The following is a 26,773-nucleotide window of genomic DNA, read 5'->3' as shown; positions in this document are numbered from 1 at the left end:
GTTCATTTTGAGCTCACGGCTTCACAGGCTCAGTTAGCCAACTCCATAACTCAGTAAGATGAGGCAGAACATCATGGTGGAGAGAAGCTACATGGCTAGAGGCTGCCAAGGATACCAGGCTGAGCCCAGTGAGCCTTAAGCCAAGTCTGCACCCTGGCTGCAGGAGAGCCTGGTCTAATCCTACTGTTTTCCCCAGTAGGTAGCTGTGTTGTTTTCCTGTGTTTGTTCTTAAAACCATCAGAGCTAAAGCCTCTTCTCAGACACAGTTGCCTGTAGGCTGTTCTGAAGAGTACTGACCTGGTGGGTGTGCACAACAGGGGCAGGCATGTAGCAGACTCCCAGCTGCACCCATCAGGCACAGGGGCAGGCTCATGGAGAAGCGGGTGTTCCTTCAGGTCTCCTTGCAGGTGAGGACCTGCTCTGGAAGTGGTCTCTGGAATATGCAGCCTGGGAGTAACCTTGGCAGGAGCCAGGAAACCCTGTACTGTTGAGTGTGTCCTGGTCCAGAGAAGACAAGGGCTGTCATGGTGTCAGAGACTGCCCAGCAAGAATTAACATCCCTGATCCCCAGTCCAGAACTCCCTCCATTACAGGCTATTGCCCCTTGCTGCTGTGCTCAGCTCACACTACTCTGAGTGAAGACTGCAAGCCTCTTCTGGGTGTTCTCAGAGTGACTTCTAGACCATGGCTTCAGCTGGGAACATGCCCTGGTCACACTCAGTGAGCAGGAAGCTGTGAGGGGCAGCAGGGGCTCTGGAGTGAGCTGTGTCTGCATGGTGCATGCCACAGCTGGAGCACCAGCAGGCTCACAGCGAGGAAGCCTTGTGGAACCTACAGGACTGCCCTGTAGGTCCGCTTACCTGGCATGCTGCTGGTGGGCACGTTCCTTAAGGGATGAGGCCATCTCTAGAGGTGGCCGTGCTACTGCCACCATGGGGTTGGTGGGGCTTCAGCTTGTACTGCTTCCTCCTGTGGTTTCCAGGCATGTTCTGAAGCCACAGGGCTCTTGGCTGTGGGGTCCCAAGGAGGAGCGTGCAGCTTCATCCAAGAGATAACAGAAAGGGGTCCACAGCCTTGATGGAGTCAGCTCCTCTCAGGCTCCAGATAGACTGTCATGGTGGCGATAGAGAGAGGCCAGGTCTTATGGTCCCTGATGGACACCTGGAGATTCCCTGCTCGCCGCTGGCACTTCTGTCAGTCCTTTTTGCTAGAACTTGCCAGGCTTGGGTCCTCTTTTCTCCCAAATCAGTTGTGGGGCTGAGGACAGGGCCGTGGGTCATTATGAATGTCCTCATGGTTTCTGCTTGCTTAGCACAGCTCCCACAGACTCCTCTGCCCTGATTGAAATAGAGCAGCGTTGAAGGGCCACCTCAGCACTGCCATTGCCAGTGACCCTGAGGGTTAGTTCCGAGGCAGGGACCATGTCCTCCCATGTCCCCCCCTGACAATACCTTGGGTGCAGGCGGAGTCCTGTTAGGTCATTCTTTCCCTGGACCCCTCTTTCTGATTTTAATTAATAAAATAAGGCAGAACTTTCTTGGTTTGGGGAAAAAAGGCTCAGAAAGCCCCAGGACTCGGCCTTCCTCTGGTGTAGCTCTTGTAGTGGGCACTCTGTCCTGCTTTCCCTCATTCTCACCTAACCTCCCTGTAAATCCAGTCCATTTGTTTTTCTTCCAGAATTCATTTTTTTTTTAAATGATAGGCAAATGCAAGGTCACAGACATTAAAGAGGATAGTGTACATTGGCCAAGGAGGGTTTACACCAAGAATTTGAGGTTCAGCTGACATCCAGAATCAGTTTATTATGACCAAAACAGAAAACCCTGTAGTTTTGTCAGTTGATGAGTGTGCATGCACACACACTTGGCCAAATCCAAGACCCACTCATTACAGAAACCCTCAGAAAGTATATGGGATAGAGGGGGTTCCCTTACCTGACCACCCTGTGGAAGACCAGCTGCTGGCCAATGATGCAGTGCTAAAGAAAACCTGCCCTCAGCACCGAGCTGCTCACAGATGCCATGGAGGAGGCACGGGAGCCCCCAGCTCAGCACGAGCGGCAGTGTGGAGCCATAGATGCAGTTCATGGAGCCAGAAACATGGTCAGAAGCATCAAAAACATGCATTATTTGGGGATAAGTTTAAAAGATACGCTTCAGGATTTGAACCCTGAGAGCTACACAGATTGCTTGCTGCGAGAAGTTAGGAAGGCCTAAATAGGTGGAGAGTTGTGCCGTTGGTGAGAAAGCTGAGCGCTGTTCAGGCTTCTCCCTCCCAGTGGATGTGTGGGTTCAGTGTAGGACCGTGAAAACCATGATTCCAGAGGACCTGGAACAACCATGGCCACTGTGAAGAAACAGAGCACACGTAGAGCACTCGGGCTCTCCACCTGCGGTGTGGCTCCCAGGACTGTGCTCAGCAGAGGGCTGGGGCAGCTCTCTGACAGGTAGCCAGTGCCCACTGTACTGGTTGCTCCTCCTGGGTCCCTCCGTGGCTGGTCACGGAGTATTACTAACCTTGGGTGGTTCCCATCACTAGCACCAGGTAGACCAGCACCCTTTTTGATCATGCAGTTAGGACTTCATTGTTTCTTGCTATGCTGCTTGTAGTGGCAGTCATGGAGTGGTGGATGTTTAAAACAGTTCTTCTGCCAGGAGTGGCGCACACCTGTCATCCTAGTGCCAGGGGAGGCTGAGGGCAGGGGTGTGGCTCAGGGGTAGCACCTGGATTCAGCCCCGCCTTGGGACAGCTGCAAGACAGCCTTTCTGTCTGCACCTCATGACGGAGTCCAGCACATTGGATCACAGCCAGCCCAGGTGCCGAGTGTCTCCACGTGGCGTTGTCCACGGTGCTACTTGGGGGAGGGGCTGGGATAACATTTTATGTGAAATACTTTCTGGTGAAATACAATGCACAGTTGTAGCTTTTCTCCCACTTTGAAAACCAGGGACAGTCTGCGTTCTGAGGAACATGCACAATGTTTTCTGGGCTCTGGGACTGCCCTTGCTGTCCCTAACCAGCAACCCCCTCTATGCCAAAGGTGGCCCCTGTTCTGTCTCTGTCAGCACAGATAAGAAGTGGTGATGTGAGGGCAGTGTTTTCCGGCCTGTGGCTCTGCTTGGCTGTTGCATAGCCCTTTTGTGGGCACCTCTGATGGTGTCATCATTCTTTTGTTGATGAATGTGGAGTGGGTTCCCTCTGAGCAGTCCCTGTGACCCATTGGAGTTGGCGGTCTCCTCCCTCCACACACATGGCCACACAAGGGAGCATGGACGCATCTGTCCTGTGGCACTTGCCCTGTGCTGCCTCCTAGGAGCTATCTGGCTGGGATCCATCTGGGACTAGTCATGTGGTGTGGCACAGGGGCCACCTGGAGACCTGCCATGCCACCAGGCAGCCCTGGCTGTCAATTCTGCTGTGTCCCAAGGCCCCCAGAGTGCAACACCCACTCCAGGACACGTGCTTGAGTACCATCGTTTCACAGTCTTGATGTTGGCAGTGTAAGCTGTTAGCCTTGTTGCCTTGGTGTTATGCTTAAAATAATATTTTTAGTTATAGATGGACCCAATACCTTTATTTTATTTATTTATTTTCATATGGTGCTGAGGACTGAGCTACAGCCCCTATTTGCTACTTTTGATCTTTTGTGTACTTTTCTTTCCCTTTTTTTTTTTTGTTTCCCTCCCTGCCTCCCTTCCTTCCATTTTTTGGTGCTGGGGATGAAACCCAGGAACACTCTACCACTGAGCTGCATCCCAAAGCCCCTGTTGTTTATTTTTTACTTTGAGACAGAGTCCCCCTAAGTTATTGAGATTGACCTTGAACTTGTGATCCTCCTGCATTGCTGGGATTACAGGTGTGCGCCACCATGTCCAACTACTTCCATATACATTTTCTAATAAGCTGGAGTTTGGATTGCTTTGAATGTCAGTGTGTGGAGAAATTATCATAATTTTCGAGGTTTTTAAATTCTTGAACATGATGTAGCCTTGCATCTTACTTATGTCTTTATGTTCTCTTGTTACTATTTGGTAATTTTTTATGTAGTGGGCTCAAACATCTGTTTCTGGATTTGTCCCTAGGTTTTAATGTGTCTAGTTAGTGCATGATGTTCTTAATATCCATGCCCAAGCGTTCATGGTACAGGGCACATCCAGCTCCTTCCTGCATCCAGCCGTCCCTCTAGTTCAGTTTGCAGAGTTCACTTGTGTACCCTTTGGGTCTTTCCTGAGGCAACGTGCCCTCTTGAGGTTAGTGCTCATGGTCCTTCCATGAGGGAAAGGCGTGAGCCTGAGCTGCCACACACCCTTGCCAGCTCTACCCAGGTATGGTTGGCTGGTAGTGTTGCACCCACACTGTGTGTCCTGGGCCTGTTTCCTCTCTTTCCTGAGGAGGACTGTCTTCCACAGCTGCCTGGGCAGCCCTTTGCTCTTCTGAGAGGTTGCTTTGCTTTTGATTTCTCAGCAGGTGTGTGCATCAGTGTCCCTGCCAGGGTCTCTGCTCTGCAGCTGCCCTCAGCTGTCCTGCAGTGCTGGGTCTGTGCGGCCTCCTGCTCACTGCTGTGGCTGTGTCTTCCTCGAGCCCCTTAATGTGTCTGGTGCATCAACTTTTTTACATCTGCATTCTTGACTCCATCACCCTGGCTGTGTGCTGCCTTCTTACCCATCCGTCCATCACTGGTGCCTGGTGAGCGCTTGCCCTCTGTTCAGGAGGAGCATGGCTCACACTATGCACGGAACACCCTTGTTGCGTTCTGGAGCCAGGGCTGTGGCAGCCTCAAGAGTGAGTTGGGAACGTGTACTCTTTCTCTTTTCTCTGAAAGAGTTTGTGCTAGGAGTGGTATTATTTCTTCTCTGAGTTCTTGGTAAGGTCCACCTAAAGACCAGGCAATTTCTTGGTATGAAAGTATTTAATCAGAGACTTAGAGTTTTTGTTCCACTCTTCCCTGGTGTTGGGTGGCACAGTTCACGGGTGCCTCCTGCTGGGAGATGCCTGTGCCCATGCAGAAGGGCGTGGAGGTATGGTGCCTGGTGCTGGGTGCTGCGCTTGCACACAGCACCTCCTGGTCGCCCTTCCTTGTGCTGGTCTTGTTGCCCTGGCTGTGTCTGAAGCACTAGGGGCAAACAGCTAAATTGGAGGAACAGCACTCCTTAACTGCCGGGCTGGGAAAGGCAGAGGTGGAGCAGTCAGCAGGAGGCAGGGCCAGGGAGACCTACTGCTGGCACGGCCCCAGGCAGCACCCCACCTCATCTAGCCAGGAGCTTCTCAGAACCCCAGTGCTTTGAGGGCAGCCCTGCAGCTGTGCTGTTTGCCAGCAACTGGCCTGCGGACACGCCCAAAGAACTCCAGTGACTGTGCCTGCTCCTCTGAAACGGCAGTGTGCCAGTGCCTTCGTTCGGCCTCCCACCCAGCCGCAGAGCAGCTGGCCCTGAGGGAGGCCACAGCCTGTGACTCCATGGGGCTGAAGAGGCCCAGGTTTCAGCTGGCTGCAGCTGTGCAGAACTGGTATGCCTTTACTGTGCACCCACCCAGCCCAGCCTGGAGCAAGGGGTCCCTCCTGGCACTGACCGCAGCCACCTCAGAGCCACCTTTGCCTCAGGGGACAAGCTTCCCCTCTCAGAATGATTGCCAGCTCTTTTAGGGGGCACATTTGTCACTGTGAGTGGCCTCCGCCCTCACCATCAGGACCCAGCTGCTCCTTCCTGACCTTGCTCCAAAGCTCCACTTTCTACTAGGTGAACGTGCATTCTGTGACCTCAGAGCCTTAGGTAGACACCTGGCTCATGTGGCACATTATGGGAGACTGTAGCCTGAGTGTATGTGTGAGGTGTGCCCGGCTTCCTCCTCTGGAGTGGACACTGTGCCCACTCTGTAGTGGTGCGCTGAGCCTTACCCAAGGTCAGCCAACTGGTAGAGGAGGTGGAATTGGAGCTGCTGGGTCCTTACCTTGTGAATGACACTCCTGCCAGCCCCTCTGTGAGGGCGCAGTCAGGTGGTCAGCCTGGGCTCCTTACAGCCAGGCTGAGGGTCCAAGGTGAGAGCAGAAGGCAAAACTGCAGCCTTGCAGCATCCCGTGGGCACAGGGAAGGAAGGCATGGCATCCAGTCACAGGGAGCTGGGCACTCGGTGGGTGTTGATCACCTTCAGTACCCAGCCACAGTCAGGCTTCAGCTGTGGGTCCTCTGCACTCCAGTACCCGTGTGGCTCTGCACTGTGGCCTGGGCCAGGAGGAGTAGTTGATGGCCCCCCAAAGAGGTTCACGTTTCCTGGCATGTGAAGTGAGATTGTAGCCAGTTTGAGTATTTTGAGGATTTAATCTGGAAGTGATTTCTGAAGGCAACCTCTTTTTTCCCCCAATAGGATAAAGATAAAGTTTCTCTGACCAAGACCCCAAAGCTGGACCGCAGTGATGGAGGAAAGGAGGTGAGAGAGCGAGCCACCAAGCGGAAGCTGCCCTTCACTGTGGGGGCCAATGGAGAACAGAAGGACTCGGACACAGGTACCACACTGGGCCCCTCCTCCCAGCCCCGCCCCTCCTGGCTCCATGCCGCACCGGCCTATCCAGGCACTGCCTCTTCTTCCCTGCATCGGGCTGATGTGGAGCTGTAGGAAAGCCTTGCCCCAGGCTCTTCTGTGGGGCTGCAGCTGCCCTGCTCCGGGTGGACTCCTGGAGGGCCACACACAGCAGGGATGTGGTTTCCCCACATAGATTACGCTCTGTGGCTTGTAGTGAAAGCCAGAGGGAACTCTGAAAGTGCCTTGTGGTCTTCCTAAGCGTAGGTGGGTCTGAGGGTGTCGAGCAGGAGCGTGCAGTGTGTGCGTCCAGGCTGGCCATCTTGAGCTGCTCCTGGAGAGTCTCTCCCAGTGGCCTCCCCTCCTGCTGGTCTTCTGAGTTCTCTATAGCCCTAAAAGGTAGGACTGAGGGGCAGCAGAACACCAAGATGGCCCCAAGACCTGAGGTGAACTGGCTGAGGGCCCTGGGCTCCCTCTGGCATCCTTTGGCAGCAGGAAGGGAGGCACACACTGAGAACATGAGACTGAGCGAACATCCTCACTTGCTTGGAGGAGAGGTGGCTGACGCCACAGCCTGGAAATGAGTGTCCACCCACAGTTTTCACCAGCAGAGTCCAAGGACCTGCCTTTGGGCTCTTGTGGTGGTCGCAGGTCCTTCTCCCACACTCTAGCACAGAGCTCACAAGAGCTGGGGGAGACTAGCTAGCTGGAGGCCAGCAGAGGGGCTGGTCTCCACCTCAGAGCAGGCAAGTGGCAAGATTGGCAGGCATGATTTATGGCATGTTTGGGCACGGACGTTTTCAGAGACGCGGGGGTGGGGCACGGGTCAGGGCCTGGTGGACGTGTGCATGGCGTGCACCTGGAGGAGGTCAGGCCAGGCCTGGAAATCCTAGTCCTGGTTTGGTGCCCTGATGGCATGGCTGTAGCAGGGGTGCTGTTCACAGTTGGTTACTGGCTTTTTATCCCTTTTCTTTTTCTTCTTTGCGGTGCTGGGGATGGAACCCAGGGCCTCGCACAGGCTAGGTGAGCACTCCATTGCTGAGCCACGTCCCCAGGCTGGTTATTAGCTCTTTGGACGTAGATTGTGTGAGGTTGGAAGGAGGCCTCTGACAGAAGAGCTGACGTGCACGGTGCTTCTGCAGCCTGGGAGAGCCCTTTGGCTTGTGGAAGGGTTACCCATGCCCAAGACCCTGCTGAGCAGCCTTGTCCTGCTGGTCTAGAATGTATCCCGTTCCAATTCGTCACATTTTGATATAGTGGTATAAGGAGGCCATTCCCCAGGGGCTCCAGGAGGTCTCAGGGGCCCATTCATTGATGGTGAGCATCTGTGAGGCTCAGACTACCGCACCTTCATTCTGTGGAACCTGCAGAGATCCTTAGCCTGTACCCAGTGTCCATGCAGTTCTGTTGTTCACACTGCATCCTGGTTCCAGCAGGCAGAGGCCCAGCTGGGCACAGGGGAGATTTCGGCCAGGGGAAAGGGAAGGAAGTTTTGTAGTGGATTCCCGCCAGGGCTGTGCGGCAGGATTTGCAGGTGCAATGTGCCTCCTGCTCTGGGGCGGGGTTCTCCCAGGACCCATTCTGACATGGCCTCCTTGCACCTCTGCTTCCTCATTGTGACAGAATTAGACCTCCCATGAGATGGCGATGCGACTGTGAGTGTGCAGATGGCATCCTGCATTCATTCTTTTGGTGCTGGGGATGGAACCCGGGGCCCCAAATATATGCTTGGCACATGTTGGCACCCTGAGCTGCTCCCCAGCTGGTGACTCTTGGTCTTGCTCCACACCTTCTGCCCGCACTCACCTGTTACCTGTCTCCTTCCTTCTCTGCTGAGCTGGGTGCTGAGCTGAGCGCTGAGCTGGGCCCTGGCTCACTGTACCCAGAGGAACAGTGCTTGCTGAGGAAGCGGGAGTGAGAGGCGCATCTGGCTCTGGGGTGGCATCCAGCCGCCTCCCTCAGGAAGGAAAATTTGCACAGAGCAGGGAGATTCATGCAGTGATTTTTTTTTTTTTTTTTTTTTGAAATAAAGAAAGGTTTGTTTTGGCTCACGGTTCTGGAGGCTGGGAAAGCACTGGCATCTGTAGGATTTTTATCCTGGTGAAAGAGTGATTGAGAAAAGCACCCCCTGGTCTTCTCAGCTGAGGAGTCTGCCCTCCCTGAAGGGATATGGCTTGGCCCCTGGCTGGAGGAAGCCGGGACAGGCAGGTGCAGAGCCCTGCACCCCAACCCCACTAGCCCTCCTCTTGCAGCGCTCCTCCAGCGCCCTCTGCTGAGAAGGCCTGGAGCTTTGCCATGGGAAGGTGGCCTAGCTGAGGAGGGAATCCGCCTCCCACAGACAGCTTCTCTGGCTGTGCCCTGAGAGGCAAGAAGCTGCTGCAGGAGTGGTCTCCTGCTCCCTGACCCCAGTGTGCATGGCCTAGCCCACTGGAGGTACAGCCCCCTCGTACTGAGTCAGGCTGGATGACTTGCCAGGAGCAGTACAGTTGGGCCTGTTGTGAGCAAAACGAGCAGGACCAGCCCCTGAGGTTGTGCAGCACAGCACCATCACCTCTGCTAAGGCCTCTGGGCACAGCGGGAAGCACAGCTGTGGAAGCAGGTCTGGCTGTCTGCGTAGCCAAAGGAAGCTGCCCAGAGATGGTGCTTGCCATAGGCTCAGAAGAAGGGTTAGGGTTCAGCAGACAGCCCTTCCTCAGACCAGGTCAGCCCAAGGAGACTCACCTGCTTCCTTCTGACTTGTTCAGGCCCTCTATCCCTCACTGCCTTGGTCCAGTTTTAGTGGAAAGAGCTTTGTCACCACAAGAACTCATGATGGAATTAATGTCCTGCATTTGCTTCAGATGATACTGTCTGTGCACCCCTGTTCCCCATGTCTTAAAAGTCTGTGAACATTGTTAGGTATTCCCTGATGCGGGAGTTCCACACAAGCCCGCCACTCCATCAGCTGTGACCCTTGGTCTCCCTCCTTCCTGCCTGGGACACCAAGAGGGACACACCTGAGAAGAGAAGCCACCGTGTCAGAGAAGTCTGCAGCTGGCGGCTCTGTGGAAGAGGGAACATTGCTTGCTTGGCTTTCCTGGTTGAGCAGGGCACCAGCCCCTGGATATCTACAGCGTGTTGCCATGTATGGTCAGTGGTCGACGTGTTTCCAGGGGTGGCGGCCCCTTTAGCTTTTGCTGGGAAAGGACTGTTCTTGCACCATAGGAGGGGTGGCAAGGCTGTGCCAGCCAGGACACTGATCCGTGGCTTGCTCCCTAGGTGGAGAGCAGGGTGTGCAGGCCTCCGGCTCGCTGGCTGGGAGCACAGCCAGGGCGGGCTTCTCCACCTCACCATGTGGCTGTGGACAGCAGCCTCGGGCCCCAGTCCCGTTAGCATGGTACTGACAGGCTCCCAGCAGCACCCGGCCAGGTCGCCCCAGGACCCCTCCAGCTTCCCCAAGGCATTACAGGGAGGAGGAGTCTCCCACTGTCTTGAGACCTTGGTGGGTGAGGGTGAGTGGCCAGGTCTTGGTTGCACAGGGAGGATTCTGGAATTGGCCCAAGAACCACCTGTGGGCACTTGGGATGAGACATGTCCAGGTGCAGTGTTTTCCATGATTGAGATGCCATGTTCAGCTTCTGTCCTGCTGTTTCTTGGCCATTCTTCCCATCTAGACCTGGGCAGTTCCGTTTCTTCTTAAACCAAGGAGAGCATGAACACCAAAGGAACCCTGGGGCCGGTAGTTGGGTCTACAGCATGACACAGTGAGTCAGGGGCCAGCAGACACCCAGCCTAGTGCTCTGCTGGGAGTTTTACAGCTTCTGGAGGGGAACCACATGGGGCTAGGCAGGCACTGGGCCAGGCTGCCTCATCCTGGTGCCCCACTGCGGGCTCTGGGCAACCTGCCCACCTTGAGTTGCCCTGTTAGCTGTGGGGGGAGCAGCTGCAGAGGTGCAGGGCATGTAGGTGGGATGGGTGGGCACAGTGCAGGCCTTGCTGCATGTCCACCTTGGGTCTGCTCACATCAACATGGCTTCTTGGCTTGTTGTGCTCTTGGTGCCAGTGTCACTTTTCAATTCTGGCCCGTCTGCTGCTGCAACCTGTAGTCCTGTGCCTCATGTGAGTCTAGAGATGCAGGGTCAGGCAGCCAGGAGCCACCATGCTACAGGTGAAGGCAAAAGGGGAGAGGACCCAGCCCCTGCCCAGAGGGAGGAGCCAGGTTGAGGCTGGAGACTGGGTCACAGCGTATGGCGCTGGGGGTCTCAGCGCACGGTGCAGGGTACAGCACATGGATTCAGGGTCTTTTTTCTTTAAACAGTCATTGGCAGTGACAGAAGGAAGAAAAGAGGGGTCAGGAAATGGGATCTAGTGTGGGTGCCAGCTGTAGCCTGGCTGCCGAGGGCACGCCCTGTGGGTCTCTGTTGGTCTCTTCTGGAGTTTCAGCCCAGGCTTAGGGACAGGTTATGGTCTCTTTTGTAACCAGTGATGTGGTGCATAGGTTGTACACCTCTGGGGCTTTATGATAGGAGTGCTGCGCTTCATGACCCCAGATGTGGACTGGGGCCGGTGCTTGGTATGGCAGGTAATGCTTTTGAGGCCCAGGAAAAAGGAAGCGAGCTGTCTGTGACAGGGAACTGCACTGACCAGAGCATGCTTAGCTGATGTGCACAGGAATCTCCTGTTTCAAATCGTCACCATAGCAGTGCTCCTCTGGAGAGCAGAATAAAGAGTATTCTGCAATGGTGCGTTAGTCTCTCTAATGTTCCCATCTTGGCAGTAAAGTATACTGTGTGTCCTGCAGCGCTCTCTCTCTGGAAAAACCTGGAGCTCAGTGCTGCAGGTGCTCTCTGTGAGCTAAGGTGCACGCACCTATTCGCATCCAGGCCCATACCCTGAGGCTGTCCCTCAGGGGCTGAGCAGCAGGCCCCATCACTGTGACTCACTGGGCTATTGGGAGGGGCTGCGTCCACAGCCAAGCTCTCAGTCCCTTTTGGCAGGTTCTGAAAAGGAAGGAGAGTCATGCCCTTTCCTCTTGTAGGGCTGGCATTTTGGTTTGTGCTTCCTTATGCCCCTGGAAGTGCCATGTGCCACCTGAGGCCTCTGACTGGAGCTAGGACAAGTACTAGTGCCCAGGCAGAATGGCAGACTGCAAGGCCTCCTGCTGTCCCAAGAGGCTCTGCAGCCCGAGGGACGTCACACCCTGGAACTACTGAGCATGAAAAGTACACCGGTGGATTATAAGAGAAGAATTAAAAACAGAAGCAAGAAATAAAAGACTATAAAACATTATGCAGATTTATGGTTGTAAGTATCATATGGAATGTTTTAAAGTGTCAAATGGAAATGAAAGTTATAAACACTAAAATTGAAAACCAGTGTTCAGACTGTGTAGCTAATTAGGTACAACATAATAAAGAATGAGCTAATTTGAAGTTGTAAGTAAAGAAATGTAGACTGAGGTGTAGAATACAGACGGGATAGGAGGTATGGACGAAGTGGGAGAAGAGAAGCAGGGGAGAATGGGCTCAGGTTAGGCCAAAGCGGGAGGAAGCAGAATCTAAAGGCTGGCGGCTGAGACCTTTCCAGAGTTCCTGGGAAAGGAATCTGCATCTGCAGTGGGTAGTGAACGTAAAAGGAAGAAAGCAATCAGAGGCAAGCCTGTTGTCCTGCGTCCCGGAGACCCAGGAGCGAGAATAGCCAGGAGGAGACGCTGCACAGCTCTGGCCTCTGATCGCAGCCTGGCCACCCCAGCTCTCCTTGTTATCAGAGCACGCTGGGCCTCAGGAAGGTCTTATCCCTTTGGACACAATGGCAGGAAGTGGACTCCTGAAAATAGGCAACCTCAGAACAGACCACCCCTGCCACCCACTCGGAGGGAGGCCACACCCAGCAGTGCTGGGCAGTGGGAGGAGCCAGGGGTCCCAGGCACACGGGTGCAGGCTGAGGATGGTGTCCTGACTTACATCAGAGGCAGAGAAAGACCGCAGAAGCACAAGGTGCTGCCACATCCCTTGTATCTTGGAGGAGGTGGGTGGGCCGTCCAGCCGGGGCCATCCCTGGAGAAGTGCCACGCTAGCATCTGTCGGGGGAAAACAGGGAATGCCTGGGAATGGGGACCAGTTGCATAGGCTGGAGAGCCTGGCTTGTCCCCTGCCGTCTCCCTGGCCTCTGTGCTGGGCTCTACACCAAGTGCACCCAGCCTGTCAAGCACATCTTGAGGGGACGTGAGGGCCCGTGGACAGCCAGAGACACACAGTGACCACAAGTGCCCCCTCTGCTGCACTGTAGGCTGCCTGTCTTCCTGGACCTGCCAGTGTTCTACTTTGTAACTTGGAAAAGACCATTTAAAGTTCACTCGCTTCCATTTGGGTAATGGAATTTGTGGGTGTCCCCATCAGCATCTAGGAGTGGCTCCTCCTGTTCCCCGCCCCACTTCCTCACCCTTGGTCACGACCCAGCTGGGGCCAGGCTGTGAGGCTGCCTGTGGGAGGTGGGTGAGGGGGCTGTGGCCACTCTGGGTCTTCTGCTGTGGGCATCATCTCAGCCAGGCACTGAACCCAGGGACAGAAAGTGGATCCTTGTGGGTGCTGATTGCCATGGCTACTTGGAGAAAGCTGCCTATTGTGGAGACAGTGGCTCTCAGGTTATCAGACTGGGTTTTTTCCTGTTAGGACAAACCTTGTTGAAGGTTGGGCAGAGCTGTGTGGGGTGTTCCTGTCAGGGAGAGTCTTGTTCCTGAGGGGTGGGACAGGGCCCCCGAGAAGGGCGTCATGCTCCCCCAGCACCACAGGGGCAGCTCTTGTGGCTAAGCACAGGTGTAAACTCTGTCTGCCCTCACTGGGGCTCAGGAGAAGCCAAGGGACGGTGCTGCTCGTCAGTGGGCCACAGAGGGGGACAGCTGGTCTCCTTGTCCCTGGAGCCCAGACCCGACTCAGTCACTGTGGCCCTGTCGCTTCCCGCCCACCTGCGTGGCCCACCGTCTGCAGGTCTGGAGCGAGTGTTGTGTGCTGTCCTTGTCTGTCCCTCAGAAGGAAGTGCAGGTGGGCCTGGAACCCAGCAGCCCCAGCCAGCCTCAGGCCAGCCACTGGTGCACTTCCCTGGACTCCTGGGCCATCTTAAAAGGACCATTTGCTGCACGGCTAAGGTGGCAGACTCACTCAATCCCAGGAGTGAAAGGCCAGCCTGGGCAGCACCCCGTCGTCCATTCACAACATGGAGGGCGGTCCCCTGGCCTGTGACCTGTGGAGTCACTGAATGTGATCGTCAGACATCGCCTGCAAGCGGGATCTTGCTGTATCGTGCTATACTGAGGCTCTCGTCGTGTCCTTATGGGGCGGGGTGTGGGGGTTCATGGCCCCCAGAGGCGTTGTCCCCCTGTACTAGGTACCTGGTATAGGGACAGGTCTTGGCTCCACAGAGGTTCTGGGCAGACCTATGGCTCCACGACATGTGGACCCCTCCTCCTGGAGACAGGAGAACTGGTGGGCACTCAGCCCCCACCTCATAGGGATGGCAGGTCCTGGAGCACCAGGAGATGCACCCAGTATTGCCTGGGCTGGTTCTGTCATTGTCAGGACATAGCCACAGGACATGTAAAGGCGTGTGTGTGGCCAGCTCAGTGGCAGGTCAGTGCAGGGACACAGAAGGTGCAAGGCAGGTGCACAGAGAGACCAAATGGAAACCTAATGCCCTGACTCAGTCACTGTGGCCCTGTTGCTTCCACGGGGACCTAGACATATGGGAGGGTGATCTGGCTGCGCCCCTGTCACCTCGTCGGTGACTGAAGTTGACTTGGCTATTCCAGCTGGTGTGGCAGGTGTCCCTGCCCTAGCCACTCCACATGCATCCCTCCTGAGGCTGCGTGCTGGGTTGAGAAGATGGCCTTCCCTCCCTGGTTGAGGGCACTGAGTAGCTGTGGCCCTGCCCCAGCCTGCGGAGGAGCTGTATATTCTGCAGGCCTGGTCCAGGCCCCCTTGGGAGGACCTTCCTTTCTCCAACCTGTGTGGCACGGCTGGCTCTAGAACTGCTGGGCATCTGGGGTTCAGGCAGCTGTGCTGAGCAGTTGGCACCCTCAGGCACATGCTGAAACACGCAGCCTGCATTCCCAGTGAGTCACAGATTGGGTTTTTAAAGAGGCAGCCTAACCTCTCTACAGGACACCTTGGTGGCAGAGCAGTGGGGCGGAGCAGAGCTGAGCAGGCAGCCCTCTGGAGACCAGCATCTTGCGGGACCCCAGACGTGCAGTCCACTCAGGCCACCTCCTCACTGCCACCCACTCCCTAGGGGCAGACTCTGGTCACCAAGGAAGCAGTTTAGTCCCGCAGAGGGGCTTCGTGGAAGTGAGGGATGGAGAGACAGAGGGCATGCTCAGACCTGCATTTCCCACAGCGGTCCTCCCTGCTACTGCGGCTGCCCCCACCCCCACCCCCCACCATGGCCACAGAGATCCCTGAATCGTCTTGGCCCTGCACCGGGCTTCCAGAACAGCAGGGTGTTGAGCAGCCAGGGTCTTGCTCCTGGCCTCCATTACAGCAGGTGCTGGGCAAGGAGAGTGTGGGGTATTCACCGCAGTCATGGAGTCTGGGGTGTCTGCTCCCCACCCCACCTCTTAGGAGCAGCAGCACAGTCTCCGTGCTGGAGGCTGCAGGGTGTTGCGTCATGGGTCAGAGGCGCCCAGGACTTGCTTGTCAGGAGGAGGCAGAGGTGGAAGGAGAAAGCTGTTTCGCCGTATCTCGTTAGTGCTCTGTGTTGATACCTTCAGATGCCTCCAGCTCAGTCCATGTTGTGGTACTGCAAGGCTGGTACGCTCCTCGAAGCACCACGGCATGAAATGGAGGTTCCTAGAAGCAAGAAGAAAGGTACAGTACTGACAAGTTGGCCTTGATTTATTTATGTATTTTAAACTGTGTCTGCCATTTTACATCTGCACTGTTTGTTTGGAGGAGGGCTGGGAAAGAGGCGTTAAACTGCAGACACGTGTGCTGCCAGGTCAGCAGTGCCGACCGTCCGCTGCTCCCGCCCGCGGGTCGGAGGCGGCTGCGCTGAGCAGACACAGGTGCAGGCCAAGGTTCAGCAGACCCGGTGGGCTGGCAACAGGGTGTCAACTGTGTCTCTCACAGCTGCTGCTCTCAGGTGGGGCGGTGCCGGCGCTGCCAGCCACTGTGCCTTGTCCCTCGCAGGCCTCCCTACTGCTCTGTGAGTTGTTGGGCGGGACGCAGGGGCTCTGGAATGCCAGGCAAGGCCCTGGCTCTGAGGACTTGGCATGAAGTCTCCTCTCCTCTCCTCTCTCCCCCACCCATTGCACAGAGAAACAGGGTCCTGAGCGGAAGAGGATCAAGAAGGAGCCTGTCGCCCGCAAGTCTGGGCTGCTCTTCGGCATGGGGCTGTCTGGGATCCGAGCAGGCTACCCACTCTCTGAGCGCCAGCAGGTGGCTCTCCTCATGCAGATGACGGCGGAGGAGTCTGCCAACAGCCCAGGTGAGCCCTGGGGCCTTGGGCCTGGGAAGCACAGGGTCTGCTTGGTATGGGGCCCCGTGCAGAACCCCTTCACCTTGTGGAAGCGGCCAGGTTCTCCAGGCCTCCACCACTCGGCGCCTCCTCCAGTAACGCCCCACCTGTCCCCTTGGCCTGCAGTAGACACCACACCAAAGCACCCCTCCCAGTCTGCAGTGTGTCAGAAGGGAACGCCCAGCTCTGCCTCAAAAACCAAAGACAAAGTCAACAAGAGGAATGAGCGGGGCGAGACCCGCCTGCACCGTGCTGCCATCAGGGGGGATGCCCGGCGCATCAAGGAGCTCATCAGCGAGGGCGCTGATGTCAATGTCAAGGACTTCGCAGGTAGGTGCTCATGCCCTGCCCATAGGCAGAAGCAGAGGCCGCCAGGCCCTTGTGTGTATGTGGACAAGGCTAGTCCTGAGAGGGAGGATTCTCTGGGGAAGGACTTCAAAATACAATCTTTGTTTTTTTATTTCTAAGAGAACTGGGGGTTTTTTAAGTATCTCCCTGCTGCTGTGTCTGCCAGGCACAGCTCCAGGCTCCTGGGGGGTCTTGCCCACTGTTTTTAGATGCAGCGTGCACACCTCAGCAGAGGGCGCCTCTATACTGTGACTGGGCACTCGGGTCTCGGCCTGCCCCACTTGCCCTATTAGGGACACTGGGAGGCACTTTTAAGTGAAACAGAGCAGAGGCGCCTCTCCAGACCTGGCACGGGCTCGTGGTGAGAGTCTTGTGCTGCCTGCTACCTAGCTGCCCTGTGGGGGGCCTGGCTCCACAGCCTCCCTGCGGGTGAGCCCTGCTGGCACACCAGTGCTGGATGCTGCACTCGGCTTCCCTGGCAGAGGGCCTCCCTGCAAGTCCGAGTCGGGGCCTCACGCCCTCCGTGGCTGCCTTCTTAGCCTGTTTCTCTGGTGCTAGTTAACAAGAGCTGTGCCGGTGCAACTTCTATCCCATGGGCCAAGGCTGGCAAGCTGGGTGTCAGTTGCAAACAGGTGCAGGAGTGTGGCTCCTGAGGACTCAGTGACACACGTGCTAAGTGTCTGCTTCTAGGCTGGACAGCGCTGCACGAGGCCTGCAACCGTGGCTACTACGACGTCGCCAAGCAGCTGCTGGCCGCAGGCGCAGAGGTGAACACCAAGGGCTTGGACGACGACACACCACTGCACGACGCTGCCAACAACGGGCACTATAAGGTTGGCACCTCCTGCCCCCCCGCTCCTGCAGCCTGCAGGCTCCCCTGAGGCTTGGCTGCACTGCCTGGAGCACTTGCTTGTAGGGGTACCCTCCACCCTTGGCCAGGCTGGATCTTGCACAGGAACATCTGTCCCCAGTAGGAAGATGGCAGTGTGTGCTGCTGATCCCGTCGTCCTCACTATGGTCCATTCCACAGGGAGGGCAGGTCCAGGTCTGGACCATGGGAGGCTGAGGCCAGGCCCACCCCAGGCTCTGCCTCCTGGGCCAGGCTTGCCTCCAGCTCTGAGGCAAGATACACACAGGATGAGCCGGCTGTGCTGCTTCCTGCTGAGGGGACACCTTTGCCAGAGCCCCTTGAGCCACAGCCACAGGCAGGACAGTCCTGGCAGGTGAGGATGGTGGTGCCTTGGCACATACCACATCTGCCGAGTTCTTGGTGTTCCTACAGAGCAGCCCCTGCCTGGCTGTTCTGGAAGGGTTTCAGGAAGCCATGACTCTGGGGAGAGGGGTTGCTGCAGGGGAGGGGCGGCCAGGAGGGTTCCTAGGGAGGTCTTGACTTTGGCCCCATGTTTGACAGAGGAGCTGCTGTTCCAGTGGTAGGTGAGAGGATGGCGTCATAGCGCGCTTTGGGGGCTTTGTTTTTGTGTCCTTTCTTTCCTCCCATACTGGGGCTTGAACCCAGGGGTGCTTAACCACTAAGCCACAGCCATAGCTCTTCTCATTTTGAGATAGGGCCTCGCTGAATTATTGAGGCTGGCCTTGAACTTGTGATCCTCCTGCCTCCCTAGTAGTTGGGACTCTGGGTGTAGCTACTACACCCAGCTTGTTTGTTTTTTCAAAAGGGTCGTTTTAGAGAAAGGGACTTCAGTAGAAAATACAGTATCTGAGATTTACTAAGAAAAACTTTCTGGGGGTGGGCAGGTGTGAGTCTGTAGTGAACCTGGCTAAGAGTAGAGAGGGTCACAGTCTGGACCTCTGCACTCCTGGGATGTGTCAGCCACTGTGGAAACAGGGAGGCTGGCAGGATGGTGGCCCTTTGGGGAGGCCTGCTGGGGACAGGAGGCAGAAGGGACAGGAGGGACTTGGCCTGTGTTGGCCTTAGGGTAGGCCCAAGGCTGAGGCACCTGGTGACCTCCACCAGCAAGATATAGCCAGGAACCCACTTTGGCCATCAGCCACCTGAGGAAGGAGGCCGAGCCAGCGAGACTGGCTCCCCAGACCTGAGGTGGGTCGTGCCCTCTGTCGTAGCCGCAGCTGCAAACTCAGATGTGTAGGTGCTGCTGACGTGCGGCCAGTGGGACGCTGAGAGAGGAGACAGCCATTGTGAGCACCTGGTGGCCACAGCCACCCCCACCGCAGCAGGGCGCAGGCAGATGAGACACAGGTTGCTGATCGTAATGATTGAACCAGGCTGTCGCACACCACCAGAGCACTTCTGTCCCTCATAGCCACCCTCCATGTGACTCCAAGCAAGGAAGAGATGGCCTTATTTTCTAATGTAAATGAAAATAAATAAACCAGCTTGCAGAAACTTTGTCTTTGTTCCCTCTATTCTGTACCCCACGATCTCCTCCATCCGCCAGAGCTGCGCACCTGTGGACCCCGCCCGCTGCTGGGCTCACTGTGGCGGGAGGGGGGGTCTTGCTGAGAAGATTCCAGGAAGCGGTGCACAACTTGCAGAGGAGCACCAGAGAAAAATGGAAGGCAGTGAGGGCGGAGGAGCCCTCCTGTGGAAGAGGACGGCCAGCAGGGTGCACCCAGGGACACGGCCAGCGGCTGCTGAAGGGCACTTAATGGCCGGCTGCTGGGCGGAGCGGTCCCCCAGGGGAATCCTGTGTTGGCCGGGAGGCTCTCTGACGTGGCTGTCGTGTCTTGCAGGTGGTAAAGTTGTTGCTGCGGTATGGAGGAAACCCTCAGCAGAGCAACAGGAAAGGGGAGACCCCGCTGAAAGTTGCCAACTCCCCAACTATGGTGAACCTGCTGCTGGGCAAAGGCACGTACACCTCCAGCGAGGAGAGCTCCACGGGTAAGCCTGGCTGTGGGCGGACAGCGGGGCGGGCCTCCCCTGCCACGGGCAGCCCTGCAGCATCTGCATGTGGTGTTTCCCTGCAGATGGCCACGCAGGGTCTCCCAGCCTCCTGGGGGCCTGGCGCCTTCAGGAACTCCGGACTGCAGGAGCCACACCTGGGGCCTGGCTGCCGAGAAGCCGCGGTCTCTGCCGGGAGGCCAGCCCCACCTCTGAGCAGACTTCTCGGTTCCCTCTGCTGTGGCTGGCCTCAGATGGGATAGATCAAATGACGTGCTTCTCCAGAAGCAGGGGCTGGCCAGCCCTGCCCTCCTGGGTGACCACGCATCCGGGGAGGCCCTTCCTTGCTGCAGCGGCAGAGCTGCCCCACCCTGATCTGGGAGAGTGGCTCTGAGCCTGCCTGACCTCTCCCTTCCTGTCCCCACAGAGAGCTCCGAGGAGGAGGACGCCCCATCCTTTGCACCTTCCAGCTCAGTTGATGGCAACAACACAGACTCCGAGTTTGAGAAGGGCCTGAAGCTCAAGGCCAAGAACCCAGAGCCTCAGAAGACTGTGACGCCTGTCAAGGACGAGTATGAGTTTGATGAGGACGATGAGCAGGACAGGGTCCCTCCCGTGGACGACAAGCATCTGCTGAAGAAAGACTACAGGAAAGAACCCAAGGCCAGCAGCTTCGTGTCGATCCCCAAGATGGAGGTCAAGAGCTATGCCAAGAACAGCGCCACCGCGCCAAAGAAAGCCGCCCATCGCATCCTGTCCGACACCTCAGACGAGGAGGACGCCGGCCTGGCTGTGGGCGCGGGGGAGAAGCTGAGGCTCTCGGCGCACACAGTCCTGCCTGGCTCGAAGGCCCGCGAGCCCCCTGCGCCCAGGCAGCAGAAGGAGAAGAGCAAAGTGAAGAAGAAGCGGAAGAAGGAGGCCCGGGGCAAGGAGGTGCGTCCTGGGAAGAGGAGCGACAAGCTGTGCTCCTCCGGGTCCGAGCGTGCATCCTCCGAGAGCGAGGAGGACGGGGACTCAGTGGGGAGCACGGGCTGCCGCAGGGGCTCCCCACTGGTGCTGAAGGACCCGTCGCTCTTCAGCTCCCTGTCGGCCTCCTCCACCTCATCCCATGGCACCAGCCACGCCGACCAGCACAGCAAGCACTGGCGCGCGGACAGCTGGAAGGCCGTGTCCTCCCCTGCCTGGTCGCAGGTCAGCTCGCTGTCGGACTCATCAGGCACCGGCCTGACAAGCGAGTCGGACTGCTCCTCCGAGGGCTCCAGCGTGGAGTCCCTAAAGCCCGCGAGGAGGAAGCAGGAGCACCGCAAGAGGGGCAGCCTACAGAGCATGGCTCCCGAGAAGAGGGGCGGCTTCCACCCCAGCGTGGACGGCGCCGTGCCCAAGCTAGACAAGGAGGGAAAAGTCGTCAAGAAACACAAGACGAAACACAGACACAAAAACAAGGAGAAGGGGCAGTGCCCCGGGCAGGAGCTGAAGCTGAAGAGCTTCACCTATGAGTACGAGGACCCCAGGCCCAAGGCCGACAAGGCCGCCCTCCTGGACAGCGACGTCTCCACGGAGGGCAGGCTGCGGCTGTTAAGGCATGAGCGAGACCACCTCAAGAGGGAGGAGAGGCTGGGCAGGACGAAGCCCGAGGACAAGGAGTGGCTCTTCAGAGACGAGAAGCCACTAAAGCGGATCAAGGACGTGGGCAGGGACGGCGGCAGGGCCTTCCGGGAGGAAAAGGACCGGGCTGGCAGGGCCGAGCGGGAGAGGCTGGGCAAGGAGAAGTCCCCCAAGGAGGAGAGGCTGCGGCCGTACAAGGAGGAGAGGAAGAAGAAGGCCCGGGACCGGCCCCCCAAGCCGGAGAAGAAGGGCGAGGCCAAGGAGAGGGCCTTGAAGGAGGACAGGGAGCGGCTCCGCAGGGAGAAGGCCTGCAGGGAGGACGCAGCCTTCGACGACTGCTGCCACCGGGGCCACTTCCTGGAGAGCGAGGACACCAAGCTCAGCCTGTCCGACGACCAGCAGGACAGGTGGTTCTCAGACCTCTCCGACTCCTCCTTTGACTTCAAAGGGGAGGACAGCTGGGACTCCCCAGTGACAGATTACAGGGACATCAAGAGTGACTCTGTGGCCAAACTTATCTTGGAAACGGTGAAAGAGGACAGTAAGGAGAAGAAGCGGGACAACAAGGCCCGGGAAAAGCGAGATCTCAGAGACTCTTTCTTCCGAAAGAAGGACCGGGACTACTTGGACAAGAGCTCGGAGAAGAGGAGGGACCAGGTGGAGAAGCACCGGAGCCTTCCCAGCTACCTCCCCGACAAGGACAAGAAGAGGAGAGAGTCCTCGGAAGGCGCACGGGACCCACGGGACCCACGGGACCGGAGAGACGCCCTGGAGGGCTCCAGGGAGCGGAAGGAGGTCCGCCTGCGGCCAGAGGAGCCGCACAGGGAGGAGCTGAAGGAGTGCGGCTGCGAGGGCGCCTTCAAGGACAAGGCCGACTGCGACCTCGCCAAGAGCCTGGAGTCCTGGGAGCGGCACCACGCAGCTCGGGAGAAGGAGAAGAAGGAGAAGGCTCGCTCCGAGAGGCACAAGGACAAGTCCAGCGACAGGGACCGAGGCGAGAAGTGTCCGAAGGACAGAGACTCTGACAGATGCCTCAAGGAGAGGAAAGACGGCAAGGAGAAGCACAAAGACAAGGACACACACGGCAGAGACCGAGACAGGAGGGCCGGCCTCGAGCAGGCCCGGGAGAGGAAGGACAAGGCGCACTTGCCCGCAGCCGCCTCCGAGGACGCCTCTGAAAAGAGAGAGGAGAAGAAGGGGAAGGAGAAGAGCTGGTACATCGCAGACATCTTCACAGACGAGAGCGAGGACGAGAAGGAGGAGTACCTGGGCAGCGGGCTGCGGTCAGGGGAGGCCTGCGAGGCCCCCAGGGCGGATGCCCTCCAGGAGAGGGAGGACGGGAGGGAGCCGCCCGTGGCAGACAGGCACAGGAAGTGCCCCTCCGACAGGCCGCACGAGAAGCCCCGGGACAAGGAGCCCAAAGAGAAGAGGAAGGACAGGGGTGCCCCCGAAGCAGGCAGAGACAAGAAGGAGAAGGCCTTGGAGAAGCACAGAGAGAAGCGGGACAAGGACCGCAAGGACCGGGTCCTGGCCGACGCCCCCCAGGAGAGGCGCAGCAGGCAGAGGCCACCCGAGAAGGTGGAGAGGAAGCACCCCGGGGAGGACAGGGCCAAGGGCAAGCACAAGGAGAAGCCGGACCGGGAGCGCAGGGCCTCGCGGGGCGCGGAGGCGGAGCGCAGCCTGCTGGAGCGGCTGGAGGAGGAGGCGCTGCAGGAGGGCAGGGAGGAGGCGCACGACAAGGCCAGCGAGGGCTCCTCTGACAGCTTTGCCGACCGCGGCCCCGAGCCCGGCCTGAGCGCCCTCCTAGAGGTGTCCTTCTCAGAGCCGCTGGAGGACAAGGCCCGGGAGGGCCCCGGCCTGGCGGAGAGGCTGAGGGAGAAGGAGCGGCACCGGCACTCCTCCTCCTCCTCCAAGAAGAGCCACGACCGCGAGCGGGCCAAGAAGGAGAAGGCCGAGAGGAAGGAGAAGGCCGAGGACTACAAGGACGGGGGCAGGAGGGAGCCCGGCCAGTACGAGAAGGACTTCCTGGACGCCGAGGCCTATGGCAGCGCCTACGCCGTGAAGGTGGACGGCGAGGAGGAGCTGGACAAGGCCACCGACGGGTTTTCTGAGAAGAGAGAGAGGAGCGAGCCCGAGAGGGAGCCGCCCAAGAAGGTGGAGAAGGAGCTGAAGCCCTTCGGGTCCAGTGCCCTTGGCTCCCTGAAGGAGAAGAGGAGGAGGGAGAAGCGCAGGGAGCGGTGGCGGGAGGAGAAGGACAAGCACAGGGACAGGCACCACAAGGAGGAGCCGCGGCCCACCGTCCGGGACAAGGAGAAGGGCAGGGAGGAGGCCCTGAAGCTGGGTGAGGCCAAGCCCAAGGAAAAGCCCCGAGAGGGTGCAGAGAAGGAGAGGGGAGACCCCACCAAGATCAGCAACGGCATGGACAAGCTGCCGCCACCCAGAGACCCAGGCAAGAAGGACGCCAGGCCCCGGGAGAAGCTGCTGGGGGACGGCGACCTGATGATGACCAGCTTCGAGCGGATGCTGTCGCAAAAGGACCTGGAGATTGAGGAGCGGCACAAGCGGCACAAGGAGCGCATGCGGCAGATGGAGAAGCTGCGGCACAGGTCTGGGGACCCCAGGCTCCGGGAGAAGGCAAAGCCCGCGGACGACGCGCGCAAGAAGGGCCTGGATGCCGCCCCCAAGAAGCCCCTGGGGCTGGACCCGCCCTTCAAAGAGAAGAAGGCCAAGGAGTCAGCTGCGACGCCACCTGTTCCTGAAAGCAAGCCCCCGCCGGGACTGGGTGCCGAGGCCAAAGACTGGTCAGCAGGGCCGCCCCTGAAGGAGGCCCTGCCCGCCTCGCCCCGGCCCGAGCAGAGCCGGCCCGCCGGGGTGCCCACTCCAACCTCGCTGGTGTCGGGTCCCAGCTACGAGGAGCTGCACACGCCCAGGACCCCGTCCTGCAGTGCCGACGACTACCCCGACCTGGTGTTCGACTGTACCGACACCCAGCACCCGCTGCCCACCACCAGCGCCTGCTCCCCCCCGCTCTACGACAGGTTTTCTGTGGCCTCGGGCGGGACTTCAGAGCACCCGGGCCAGACGCCCACGAGGCCCGTCCCCACAAACCTGTACCGCTCCATCTCCGTGGACATCAGGAGAACCCCCGAGGAGGAGTTCACTGTGGGGGACAAGCTGTTCAGACAGCAGAGTGTTCCCGCCGCCTCCAGCTTCGACTCTCCCGGCCAGCACTTGATGGAGGACAAGGCTGCCCTGCCACCTGTTCCAGCAGAGAAGTTTGCCTGCCTGTCCCCTGGCTACTACTCCCCTGACTATGGCCTCCCCTCACCCAAAGCTGCCACGGTCAGCAGCGCACCTTCCCCAGAGGCCGTGTTCCCTGGCCTAGCAGCCAAGCCCTCCCCTGCCACTAGGGGCGACCTCTTGGCCCCAGCCATCGAGGGGGCCCTGCCCCCGGACCTGGGCCTTCCTCTGGATGCCACAGAGGACCAGCAGGCCACAGCAGCCATCATCCCTCCGGAGCCCAGCTACCTGGAGCCCTTGGACGAGGGCCCCTTCAACGCTGTCATCACCGAGGAGCCAGTCGAGTGGGCCCATCCTGCCGCGGAGCAGGCCCTTCCCTCCGCCTTGATGGCCAGTGCCTCTGAAAGCCCCGTCAGCTGGCCCGTGGGCTCCGACCTTCTGCTGAAATCTCCACAGAGGTTCCCAGAGTCCCCCAAGCACTTCTGTCCTGCAGAGAGCCTGCAGCCCACTGCTCCAGGACCCTTCAGCACCTCAGAGCCCCCGTTCCCCGTGTCCCCCAGCTCCTACCCCTTGCCAGCCACCGAACCGGGCCTGGAGGAGGTCAAGGACGATGGGGCGGCAGCCATCTCCGTGGCCGTCTCCACCACAGAAGGGGCCACTGCGTATGCCACGCCTGCCAGACTGGAGTCTTTCTTCAGCAGCTGCAAGTCACTCCCTGAGGCACCCCTTGACGTGGCCCCTGAGCCCACATGTGTCACCACGGTGACCCAAGTGGAGGCTCTGGGGACCCTGGAAAGCAGCTTCCTGGACGGTGGCCACAGCCTGTCTGCCCTCAGCCAGGGCGAGCCAGTGCCCTGGCATGACGCCTTCACCAGCCCCGAGGATGACCTGGACCTGGGGCCCTTCTCGCTGCCCGATCTCCCCCTCCAGCCCAAAGACGCCTCAGATGTCGAGACTGAGCCCGTGGAAGGGAGTCCCGTCCCACCAGAGGAGAGCGCCCCTGGGGCTGAGGGGCAGCCCGTACTGCCTCCTGACCAGGCCTCTCCCCCACTTCCCGCCGAGTCTGAGCCCTCAGAGGAGCCAAAGCTGGACGTGGTTCTCGAAGCCGCGGTGGAGGCAGAGACTGTGGCAGGTGAGAGGACCCCCGAGGACGTGGACTCTGGCTCGGCACTGGCCCCTGGCCCTCCCGAACAGTGTCCCCTGGGGGGCGGAGCTGAGGAGGCCAAGACTGAGGACCCCTCCACCACTCCCCGTCATGCACCCGACGGCCCTGCTACCGATGGCACGGCACAGACGCCTGACAGTGCTGAGGTCACCCCTGCTGCCATCCCCGTGGAGGGGCCCCCAGGCAGCCTCCAGCCAGAAGCCACGGATCCAGAGCCCAAGCCCACGGCCGAGCCCCCGAAAGCCCCCAAGGTGGAGGAGGTCCCTCAGCGCATGACCAGGAACCGCGCTCAGATGCTGGCCAGCCAGAGCAAGCAGAGCACGCCTCCTACGGATAAGGAGCCCGCCCCCACGCCCACCCCAGCTGCCAGGGCCAAAGGCCGTGCCTCTGAGGAGGAGGATGCCCAGGCCCAGCACCCCCGCAAGCGCCGCTTCCAGCGCTCCAGCCAGCAGCTGCAGCAGCAGCTGAACACAAGCACGCAGCAGACGCGGGAGGTCATCCAGCAGACGCTAGCCGCCATTGTGGACGCCATCAAGCTGGATGACATTGAGCCCTACCACAGCGACAGGTCCAACCCCTACTTCGAGTACCTCCAGATCCGAAAGAAGATTGAGGAGAAGCGCAAGATCCTCTGCTACATCACGCCCCAGGCACCCCAGTGCTACGCCGAGTACGTCACCTACACCGGGTCCTACCTCCTGGACGGCAAGCCGCTCAGCAAGCTGCACATCCCTGTGGTGAGTACACCCTGCCTGCCTGCACGCGCACACCCTGGCGTAGGTCTCCGGGGCCACCTCACGGCCTCCGGGATCAGGAGAGCTGCCAGGGTCTGTGTCTCCATGGATGGCTGGCCACTGGCCCCCAGCCCCAGCATTTCTGCAGCTGCTTTCTCTGAGCGGCGGGGCCCTAGTGGGCACCCCTGCACAGCCCATCTTTGTGGCTCGCTGCTGGGACTGCCCTTCACATGGAAAGCCTCAGCAGAGTCTCACCTGCATCCCTCCCGTCCCGTCGCTGTGTCTCTCTGGAGCCTCGAGCACCTCAGCGGGTCCCACCTGCTCTGCCCGTCTCCCCTGCGCGCCTCCAGCAGGCTCCCCACAGCATGTCAGGCCCTACCAGGGCCTGGGCCTTCCTAGACAGGCTGCTTCCCACTTGTCCTCTGGGGTCTTCTCAACTGCAGAGGCAAAGGAAGCTCTTCTCCATCTCTGGCCGTGATGAGCCCCCAGGCCCCTGGGGCCTCTCCCCTCACTGCATAGCTGACTTTCTGTGTGGCCACCTACCCGTGGAGGAAGAGCCAGGGCTTCTGTTGTTTCCTCTCTGGGCCTGGCTGGACTCCGTCCTGGTTGCGGAGCAGAGGCCTTCTGACCTGCAGGTGGAATGAGGAAGACGGTGCTGCAGGGCCTTGCTCCCTCAGAGGCTGCTGCTGGACAGGAAGCACAGCTGCCTGGTGTCCCCTCTGAGCGAGGGTGGGTGTTGGACGTGGGCTTCTGCTGGGTTTTCCTGGAAGGGGCTGAGTTCAGCAGCAGCAGGGCCAGGCCATGTTGGAGCATCCAGGAGCG

The 26,773-nt window shown here is 58.9% G+C and overlaps 1 protein-coding gene and 1 long non-coding RNA gene across 11 annotated transcripts in view; both read left to right on the top strand.

Moving 5' to 3' along the window:
• Positions 1-26,773, top strand: part of Ankrd11 (ankyrin repeat domain containing 11) — a 154,046-nt gene that overhangs the window by 121,602 nt on the left and 5,671 nt on the right. For 7 of the 10 annotated variants that reach the window (XM_071605070.1, XM_027932937.3, XM_071605069.1 and 4 more), the window contains 6 exons: positions 6,361-6,499; positions 15,799-15,969; positions 16,126-16,329; positions 17,038-17,180; positions 19,060-19,207; positions 19,635-25,954. In XM_071605070.1, coding sequence (XP_071461171.1) covers positions 6,361-6,499; positions 15,799-15,969; positions 16,126-16,329; positions 17,038-17,180; positions 19,060-19,207; positions 19,635-25,954 — 7,125 coding nt within the window. Of the gene's footprint in view, positions 1-6,360; positions 6,500-15,253; positions 15,351-15,606; positions 15,688-15,798; positions 15,970-16,125; positions 16,330-17,037; positions 17,181-19,059; positions 19,208-19,634; positions 25,955-26,773 lie in introns of those variants that run through there. The other 3 variants (XM_027932941.3, XM_027932940.3, XM_027932942.3) reach the window with 3 other exon arrangements.
• LOC117794756 (uncharacterized) lies at positions 6,512-11,781 on the top strand. Its single transcript, XR_004618622.2, has 2 exons — positions 6,512-9,642; positions 11,531-11,781. It is a non-coding gene; the product is annotated as an uncharacterized lncRNA (long non-coding RNA).

The sequence above is a fragment of the Marmota flaviventris genome, chromosome 18 (assembly GCF_047511675.1).
Source record: "Marmota flaviventris isolate mMarFla1 chromosome 18, mMarFla1.hap1, whole genome shotgun sequence".
NCBI lineage: Eukaryota > Metazoa > Chordata > Mammalia > Rodentia > Sciuridae > Marmota > Marmota flaviventris.
This window is presented reverse-complemented; position numbering and strand designations above follow the sequence as displayed.